Consider the following 10,783-nt stretch of genomic DNA (forward strand, 5'->3'; position numbering starts at 1 on the left):
CTGGTGAATCCTCTCACCTGCCCGTGCATCTGGCCTGTACCCTGGTTCTTGTATAAATAAATAAATATAAATAACTAACTAAATACTAGTTTAAATTAAGTTGCATTACAAAATTTGGAACGATACAGGTCTATGAATGTTGATACAAGCAACTCCCCAACATTTATTTAAGGAAGCCCAATAGAGATCCTCAAAACACGAGAACAGAGTGGGCTGGGTGGTCTCTCCCCCATCCTGCACTGAGAGGAAAATGAAACCAGCAGAACTAACGAAGGATGAGTGAAGGTTTTGGGGCAGAAACAGAAGCTCCCTGGGGCCGGTTCTGGGGCTGCAGACTGAGGGTGGGCAGTGAGGACGTACAGGGGGTCGTAGGCAGAGTAGGCACTGGCTTGGGTTCAGCTGACCACACTGAATGGTCAGAGGGCCCTTTGGAGAGGGAGGGACAGAGAGGTACATGGTTGTGCCCAGGATGTGGGGGCAGGTGGGTCTCTGCATTGTGGGCTTGTCTCAGGGGTGGTGATTGTGGTAGGGGCCTCCCCTCACCCTGGAGCCGCAGCAGAGGGACACCCTGTGCTGGTGCTGTGGAGCTACACTGGACCCACCAGGACTAGGGGTAGGAGAGCGGGAGGGAAAAAACTCTTACCACTGTCTGCAAACTGACCTGCGTGAGCATCAATGACCTGGCAGCCCCACACCTCCCACCCCCAGTGGACATTGCTGAGAGTCAGGAAACAGCCCACCCCAGGCGCCACTCCCAGCAAGAAAAGCCCGTCTGCGTCTGGTTGCCCCTGCTGCTAGGGTTACCCCGGGACCAACCAAGTTTTCTGGGGACACAGAGTTTTCTTTAGAGAAAGAGGAGAGGAGCCAGAGATGACCTTTGCCCTAAGCTGCCCTCCCTCCTCACCAAGACTGAAAATGAGAATTTGAGCCCTGTTTTCCCTCTTCTCCACCCCCACTTGCTCCACAGTAAGCAATCAGGAGGAACAAAGAAACTAAAGGGCAAAAAGGGCAATAAGGCAGCATGCCCCTAGGAAGCAAAAACACCTGAATGCAAGATAGAAAGGCAGAAGGAGAACACAAGTCCAGACACAGCGACCAGGGGCCAAGAAATAGAGAACCTGAGAGGCAAATAGCAACGTTTTCATACTAAATGAGGTACAGGGAAGACAGTCCGGAACGGAATAGGAAGGCACAGGGTCACAGAGGGAACAGAGGTGGGCCAGGCAGTCCAGGAATCAGGAGCTCACAGTACAAGGACAAGGGGCCCCACACAAACAGGAAGCATACACCTTTTCTTCAAGTGCACAGGGAACTTTTTTCACGGCAGACCCCAATGTGGGGATACAAGTCAACTGTCAATAAAACCACTGAGACTTAAAATATACCTGGTGCCTTCTCTGACCATAATGCCATAAAACTGAAAATACCTTAAAAAAATATACGGATGTGCTTCCCAGTGTCGCAATGGGTTAAGATGCAGCCTATGAAGCTATCTCCTGGCTTGACCGCTGTTCACCTCAGTGTGTATTTCAGTCAATCCACCTGTTCTGCTCCTTACTCTGTCTCTGGTGAATCCCTCTTACTCCACGCCTCAACACCTCTGGCCTGCACCACAGTTCTTGTGTGCATAAATAGATAAAGATTTTTTAAAAATTTACACAGAATGGCATGAATTCTTGGACATTTAAATAATAGCCTCTTAATAGCAATTGATTAAGAGAAACTCAATGTAGAAAGTTAAAAATACCAGAAATGAATAAAATTATTTATACAATCACCAGAATTTACGGGGTACAGCAAAAGTGCAGAAGATAATTGCAATACAGACCCATATTACCATAAAAAGTAAAAAGTATCCCAGATAAACAACCTGATATCACACCACAGTGACTTGGAAAAGTGGAACAAGTAAGACCTAAAGTTAGTCATAGTAAGGAAATTACAAAAGCAAGAGAGGAAACAAATGAAATAGAGATGACAAAGACTACATCAAAAAAAAAAATCAATGCAACTAAATTTGTTCTTTGAGCTGGTTCTTTGAGGAGACAAACAAAAAGATAACCCTCTATCTAGGCTAACAATAAAAAAAAAAAGATAAAAAATTAATGAACTAAATCACAATCGATAGAGGAGAAATTGCAACAATTAACAGAGAAATACAAAAGGTAATAAGAAAGTACTACGAAAACTATATGCTAATAAATTAAATAACCTCAAAGTAACAGGAAAATTTCAAGATCAACCTAACCTACCAAGACTATCCCCAGGAAGACACAGGTACCTGGAGAAAACCTACCACAAGTGTGGAAACTGAAACAGCAGTGAAAGTTTTTCTGAGAAACAAAAGTCTAGGACCAGATGGCTTTACAAATAAATTTTATCAAGCTTTCAAACAAAAACTAATGATCAACTTGCTTGAATTGTTTTCAAAAATACAAGGACTCCTCCTTATTACATTTTAAGATGCCGACATGACCTTAATACCAAAATCAGAAAAAAAAAAAAAAGGAAACTATAAGCCTCTATCCTTGATAAACATCAATACAAAAATTTTCAAGAAAATACTAGCACACTGATTTCAACAGCGCATCACAAGAATTATACACCCGGATCAAGTGGGACTCATCCCAGGTATGCAAGATGGTTTAAAACACATAAACTAATTAATGTAATACACCATATTAACTAAAGTAAAGATAAAAGTCATAAGATTAACAAGAACAGATGCAGAGAGGGCATTTGATTAAATACCCATTTCTGATAAAAACTCTAAACAAGATGGAAAAAGAAGGAACCCGCCTCAACATGATAAAGGTCATAGATCACAAATCCACGTCACTATGATAGCCAATGGTGAAAGACTGAAAGCCTTCCCCAAGATCCAGCACAAGACAAGGGCTGTTACCCACTGTCACCACTTCTATTTGACTTGGTATTAGATTTTTGGCTGGAGCTATCAGACAAACACAAAAACAGAGGGACCTACATAGGAAAAGAAGAAGTGAACACATCACTATTTGTAGATGAAATGATGATACATATTAAAAACCCTAAAGACTCCATCAAAAGGTCATTAAAAAAAATATGAATGCAGCCAAGTTGCAGTCTGAAAAATCAACACACAAAAATTCGTAACATCTTAATATACATTGCCCAAGCAGCAACAGAAATTAAGAAAACAGCTCCATTTATGATCGCTTCACAAAGAGTCAAATACCTGTAACCAACCTCTACAAGGACATCTACAATGTGTCATGAAAGGACTAGATTTATACTTCACATGTATGAGGTAACAGGCATCAGGACCTACAGAAATGAAACACATTTGCTAATAAGAAAACAAAGGAAAGGGGAGGGAGCAATGTTTCTGGGCTAATGAATTTATTCCAGATGTTAACTCAAATTCACAAAAACAAATACAATATTCACAGGAAAAATAAGGTGGCCAAAATAGCAAGAGTTTAAGATATTTCCCCCCATCCTTTCTAACCTTCATTAAAAGATATAAAATTATATCCTATATATCTTTTATATATTACTTATTTTATAAGTTATAATTCTATATTCTAGGGTATATAACAGTTAGAGATATGTTACATATATTACAGTCATATGTATATAACATAGACATATAACATAAAAAAGGTGAAAGGACTAACAGAGAATATCTCCATAAAGTACTAAAGTTAACTTAGCACAAATATGAAGCTTATTCTCATTATTATGAAGTATATAGAAAGTCCTAAAGCAACTACTAAGGAAATAATTCAATATAGTTGAAAAACTTTAAAGAAATTAAAATTCTACATTAAAAAATATTCAGTTAGGAAGTCCTAGCCAGGGCAATAAGACAAGAGAAAGACATCCAAGGAATCCAAATAGGAAAAGAAGAAGTCAAACTATCACTATTTGCAGACGATATGATATTATACATAGAGAACCCCAAAAACTCCACAGAAAAGCTAATTCAACTCATCAATCAGTTCAGTAAAGTGGCAGGATACAAAATCAACACGCAAAAGTCAGTAGCCTTCCTATACACAAACAATAAATCTGAAGAAGAAGAAATCAAAAAAACCATCCCTTTTGTTATTGAAACAAAAAAAATCAAATATTTGGGAATCAATCTAACAAAAGAGGTAAAGGACCTATACAAAGAAAACTATAAAACACTGTTAAAAGAAATAGAAGAAGACACAAAGAAATGGAGAGACATCCCCTGCTCGTGGATTGGAAGAATAAACATTATTAAAATGGCCATCCTTCCAAAAGCAATATACAGATTCAATGCTATTCCAATCAAAATTTCAATGTCATTCTTCAAAGAAATAGAACAATTATTGATGAAATTCATATGGAATCACAAAAAACCCCGAATAGCCAAAGCTCTCCTGAAAAAAAAAGAAGGGAATGGAGGCATTACACTCCCAGACTTCAAACTATACTACAAAGCCATAATCATCAAAACTGCATGGTATTGGAACAAGAACAGACATACAGACCAATGGAATCGAATAGAAAATCCAGAAATAAACCCACAGATTTATGGTCAACTAATCTTTGACAAAGGAGCAAAGACTATGCATTGGAGCAAAGAAAGTTTGTTCAATAAATGGTGCTGGGAAAACTGGGTCGCTACATGCAAAAGAATGAAGCTTGACCACTACCTCACACCATACACAAAAATCAACTCAAAATGGATTAAAGAACTAGACATAAGACCTGAAACCATAAAATATATAGAAGGAAATATAGGCGAAACACTACATGATTTGCACATCAAAGACATCTTTACAAACACATCACCCAAAGCAGTGATAGTGAAGGCAAAGATAAACAGATGGGACTACATCAAATTAAAGAGCTTCTGCACAGCAAAAGAGACAATAACAAAAACAAAGAGAAACCCCACCAACTGGGAGAACATTTTTGCACCCAACACTAATGATAAAGGACTGATCACAAAAATCTGCAAAGAGCTGATGAGACTCAACAACAACAAAGAAAATAATCCAGTCAAAAAATGGGCAGAAGAGCTAAAAAGAAACTTCTCTGAAGAGGAAATGCAAATGGCCAACAGGCATATGAAAAAATGTTCAACATCACTTGCCATCAGGGAAATGCAAATCAAAACTACCATGAGATACCATCTTACACCAGTGAGAATGGCACATATTAAAAAAACTAGCAACAACAAATGCTGGCGAGGGTGTGGAGAAAAAGGAACTCTTCTACACTGTTGGTGGGAGTGCAAACTGGTCCAACCACTGTGGAAAGCTGTGTGGAGATTTCTGGACCTACTAAACATAGAGCTTCCATATGATCCAGCAATTCCACTCCTAGGTATTTACCCAAAGGACACAGAAACATCAATTCCAAAGAACACCTGCACCCCTATGTTTATAGCAGCACTGTTTACAATAGCTAAGCTTTGGAAACAACCCAAATGCCCAAAAATAGATGACTGGATCAAGAAGATGTGGTCCATATATACCATGGAATATTACTCAGCATTCAAAAAAGATAAACACATGCAATTTGCAGCAACATGGATGGCGCTGGAAGGGATCATGCTCAGCGAAATAAGCCAAAAAGAAAAAGAAAAATACCGGATGGTCTCACTCATAGCAGGAATCTAGAAAACTTAAATAAGGGACCAGGAAATTGAATAACTATAAGAAAGTGAAAATCAAAATCAACAAAAAACTATGAACCAGAGACACTTTTAGGGGGGTGGGGCGGGAGGGGAGGGATTGGGGTCAGAATGGGGGGCTGCAATTGTATGGGAATATAACAATAAAATTTATTATTAAAAAAAAAAAAAAAAAAAAAAAAAAAAAAATAAAAAATATTCAGTTAATAAAACAGGAAAAATAAAACAATAATAAAAACATGGGAAATATACAACACAGAAATTAATGTTGAAGTCATAAATCCGACTACATCAATGATGGCATTAAATGTCAATGAAGGGCCTCCCTGGTGGCGCAGAGGTTGAGCACTGGGCTGCAAAGCTGCCTGCAGCCTCTACAGCACCAGTTTGATCCCTGACTGCCAGCAAGTGTCCCACATGGCATGCAGACCTCTCCTGCTGCGTCCGATGCTCTCCTTAGCAGTGTACTTCAGCCGTCATCCTGTTCTGTTCCCTGCTCTGGCTCTGGTGAATTCTCTCACCTTCCTGCATTTCCGATTGTACCCAATGCTTGTATAAATAAATAAATAAATAAATAAATAAATAAATAAATAAATAAATAAATAAATAAATTTTTTTTTTTTTAAATGTCAATGAAGCAATCAAATTCAAAGGCAAAGAAATTTCTAACTGGATTTAAAAATCAAGGTGCAACAATATGCTGTCTTCAAGACACATGTCCATCAAAGATACAGATTAAAATAACATAGATGGAAAATATAAACTATGTAAAGAGCAACCAAAGAAAGCTGGAAAAACTATACTAACAGCAGACAAAGTTGACTATAAAACAAGTATTATCAATAAAGATAGAACAGAACAAGGGCCTCCCTGGTGGTACAGGTGTTAAGTGTCAGCACTATCAAACTATCACCAGCCACTGCAGCATGAATTCGATCCCTAGCCAGGGAGCTGACACACTTATGACACAGCAGACCTCTCCTGTCTCACCCACAGCTACCCTCAGCAGAGTGTTTCAATAAATCGGCCTATTTTGCTCCCCACTCTGTCTCTGGTGAATTCTCTCACCCCACCCCTACCCTGCACCCCTGACCTAGACCCCAGTTCTTATATGCATAAATAAATAATATTAATCTTTAAATAAAAAGATATAAAGGAAAATGTCATAACAATAAGTGTCAATCCACCAGGAAAACATATCAATTACAAATATATATGCAACCAATAACACACACCAAAAATACAGAAAGCAAAAATTGACAAAATAAAGGAAAATGGAAAATTCAATAAAACATTGGAAATCAATGTCTCACATTAAATAATGGATATAACAACTAAACAGTAGACATACAATATTTTTATTGTATTGATGGAATAATTGATGTAAAAATTGCTTGAATGGGTTTGTCTTGGAAAGACTGCAGAAGGGAAGGGCTAGGACTCAGCAGGAGTGTGTCTGTCCCTTGTTCCCTGAGAAGCTCTGTCTTCCTATGGCATCCCCACCATACCCAGAGCTCCAGAAGCAGCCATCCTATGAGCTCCAGGAGCAGCCATCCTCATAGGTTTTCCCGGAACCCTTGCATACTGCATGACCACCTTTGACACTGCTGACAGTGGAGTGGACACTTAGTGACAAGCACCCATTTCTTCAGAAGTGATTGGGTGTGGTCATCCCACATGTGCAGATGATGCTTTTGTTGAGAAGGAAGCTGCTGGGCCCCAGAAAGCACAGGACAGCTCCTGGCCTTTCCCAGCCAGTGGAAGTGACCCACATCCATCAGCCAGTCATCTGAGGGCTCCACCCACCAGCCCACCCACTGCTGGTTCAACCTCAAAACATAGTACCAGACCCACCCCACTCTCCCTGCAGATATGCTCAAAGAAACAGGGGCAAGGGCGGCACCACTCCCCCCAGGGAAACCAACATAAGACCAGAAGATGAAAACGACACTCAACACCGTCCAAGAGAAAAGCTGTCCCAGATGGACATTGCATTGTGCAGCGGTGTACAGGCAGACAGCTGGCCAGCCCACTGGCTGCAGGGGGACAGAGCCCAGGTGGGGCGTGTTTGGGAGATGGCCAAACCCTGGGACCGGGAACCTGCAAGCAACTGAGGAACAGTGGGCAAACATCTACGGCCAGTGTGGTGAGGGCAGTGAGATGCACCACGGGGGTCCAGATGGAGCTGTGGTGCAGGAGAGGTCCTGGTACTCAGGAGGAGTGGGGAGGAGAGAGACCTTATAGGATGAAGTCCATGGGCAGCAAGGTGATAGCTCCTGTCCCAGGTACAAGAGCACCTACCCACCTGGGGCCACGGGTCCCACTGAGGCTTCTTGGGAGTCCAGGAGTCCTGACTCAGCTAGAGTGCCCAGCACCAATGCTGGGCTATGAGAGGGAGCTGGCCGGTCTAACGTCTAAAAGCCTGGTCTCAGGTAGATCCAGGGGTGGGGATCCGACTGGAAGAAGGACTTGCACATGGTGTTAGCGCCTGCAGAGATTAAGGAGTCTCCTCAGGGCCTGCTTAACCTCAGCATTCCGCAGAGAGTAGATGAGTGGGTTCAGGGCAGGGCCCACCATCGTGTACATTACTGAGAACACTTTACTTCTATCAGAATCATAGCTGGAGGCCGGGCTGATGTAGGCACAGAACACGGCTGAGTAGTAGAAGGAGACCACCAGCAGGTGGGAGGAGCAGGTGGAGAAGGCTCGCCGCTTGCCCTCGGCCGAGCGGATGCGCAGGATGCTGGCGATGATGAAGCCGTAGGACCCCAGCGTGAGCATGAAGTTGATGACCCCATAGAAGGCGTCGGCCAGGACCGTCATGATGCTGTTGATGAAGGTGGAGCTGCAGGAGAGCAGGAGTAGCGGGGGGATCTCGCAGAAGAAGTGTGTGATGAGGTTGGAGCCACAGAAGATCAGACGCGCCATCAACCCGGTGTGCACGGAAGCGTTGATGGCACAAATGGTCCAGACGGCTGCAGCCATTACCCCACACAGCTGTGGGCTCATGATGGAGCTGTAGTGCAGCGGGTGGCAGATGGCCACGTAGCGGTCATAGGCCATGACTGTGAGCAGCAGTAGATCTGCAGACGCTGACCAGGCGAGAAAGAAGAGCTGGGCCATGCACCCCTGGAAGGAGATGGTATTCTCCGTCTCTGACACCAGGCCCACCAGCGTCTTGGGCAGCACGGACGAGGTGCAGATGACGTCCATGGAGGCCAGGTTGAACAGGAAGAAGTACATGGGGCTGTGCAGGCTGGCGCTGCAGCTGATCAGCACAATGATGACGGCGTTGCCCGCCAGCGCCAGGGTGTACAGGGCCAGGAAGCAGCCCAGCAGGGGCAGCCGCAGCTCAGGGTGCTCGGAGAAGCCCTGCAGGACGAACACCTCCACCTGCGTCCAGTTGTGCCCCAGGGCCCTGCCAGGAGAGGCCCCCAGGCCCGACTCCATGGTGACCCCTGAGAGAGATGCACAGTCAGCCTGCGCTCTGGGTAGGAGCTGCAGGCCCCTGACACACACACACCCTGACCCATGACCCCTGCAGCTGCTCCAGGACCACCTGGACTGCCGTGTGCCCTGTGCCCTGGGACATCTGTTCCACCCTACTTGCCCATTCCAGTGGGCTCCAGCTGTCCTCCTGCTCCGTGTCCTGCTCCCTGGCCCAGCCCAGGTGAGGAGCAGTCTGCCCACTGGGCCCTGAGGCCATCGCTGTGGGGCCCGCCACACTCCACCGAATGAGCTCGTCCCTGCTCCTGAGGGTCATGTCGCCCTGGGCTCGGCCCCGCCACTCCAGATGCACACACCTGTCTCTAGCTCCAGAGCTCTCCCCAGGCATCTGTTCCCTGTGCCCTGGGACATCTGCTCAGACATCCTTGCCCACAACGGGCTCTGGCCAAGTTCCTACTCCATGCCCTTCTCCCTGTCCCAACCCCAGAAGAGCAGCAGTCTGCCCACTGGGCCCTCCAGTCAATGCTGTGGGGCCGTTCATGCCCTCTGCGGGCTGAGCATGTCCCTGCTCCCAAAAGTCATGTCACCCTGAGCTCAGCCCCGCTTCTCCAGGTGCACACGCCTGTCTCTAGCTCCAGAGCTGTCCCTAGACGCCCGCCCCCAACCCCTCACTGAGCCCCAAGCACTCGTGTGACATCTCTGCCTCCATGAACTGCAGCCCCTTTGCGCTCAACACCCAGGGGAATGGTGGCCGCACCCCAGGGCAGGTGTGGTACCTCCTGCAGGCCCTGCCCTGCCTGATGCCCGAGCGGCCCAAGGGAGCAGGAGCTGGCTGACCCCTCACCCCTCAGCTCCCGCCATCCAGGCTCTGCGGATCAGCTGCTCAGGGCTGAGACCGTCTCTGCCGTCATCTCTGTCGGCTCCACGGGTCCCCACGGCCGGCTGAGCTTCCAACCCCTCTGGCAGCTCCCCCGCCACCTCGGCCTCCTCTGCACGCCAAGGCCCTGTCCCCCGAGGACGCCGCAGCTGCCTCCACTCCCACAGATCTCCACGGAGACCCCAGGGACTCCTCCAGCAGAATCTGGCTCTGGGCACCTCCCGCTGGACTGACGGACACTCCCGGGACATGTGTGAGCGCCTGACTGTGTCCATGTGTGTGGGGCATGGGGACCCCCCAAGGATGCCAACGGGGCAGAGCTGCACTCAGAAAGGACGGGAAGGATTCTGCTCGGCAGTGCGGCCCCATAGAGCCTCGCCCTGGACAGGAGGAGTCAGAATCCACAGGGGGTGGGGGGCGGCCACCTCTGGCTTTCCAGGGAGCTCACACACACACACACACACACACACACACACACACACACACAGGGAGGGGTCCAGGACCCACGGGGCAGAAAGGACAGAGCAGCGGGGCCTGGGATCGGGCAGGGGGAGGCCCCGGGCTGGGCGGCCACCGCCTTGTGAGGGGAACCGGCAGGGGCAGCTCTTCCCTGAGGAAGAGACAAGAACGTCAGCGACAACGATGTGTCCACGGCACAGAGTGTTGGAGGCTGCAGGGACGGCGGGAGCCGCCCCGGTCTACACTGCGTGACCGGGCTCGGGAGCGCGAGTGTCCGAGCGAGCGAAGGGCCCGCGGTCTCCACCGGGACGGAGCTGGGTTTCTCACACGGGACACAGAAGCCGAAG

The 10,783-nt window shown here is 46.4% G+C and overlaps 1 protein-coding gene across 1 annotated transcript; it reads right to left on the bottom strand.

Annotated features, from left to right (window-relative positions):
- Positions 1 to 8,066: 8,066 nt before the first annotated feature.
- LOC119234088 (olfactory receptor 13A1-like) lies at positions 8,067 to 9,103 on the bottom strand. The gene has a single exon (XM_037496853.2). It carries the CDS (start codon positions 9,101 to 9,103, stop codon positions 8,135 to 8,137), a length of 969 nt encoding a protein of 322 aa, XP_037352750.1. The 3' UTR covers positions 8,067 to 8,134.
- Positions 9,104 to 10,783: the final 1,680 nt, after the last annotated feature.

Source organism: Talpa occidentalis, unplaced genomic scaffold, assembly GCF_014898055.3.
Source record: "Talpa occidentalis isolate TD23 unplaced genomic scaffold, MPIMG_talOcc4v2.1 talOcc4.8, whole genome shotgun sequence".
Classification (NCBI taxonomy): Eukaryota; Metazoa; Chordata; class Mammalia; order Eulipotyphla; family Talpidae; genus Talpa; species Talpa occidentalis.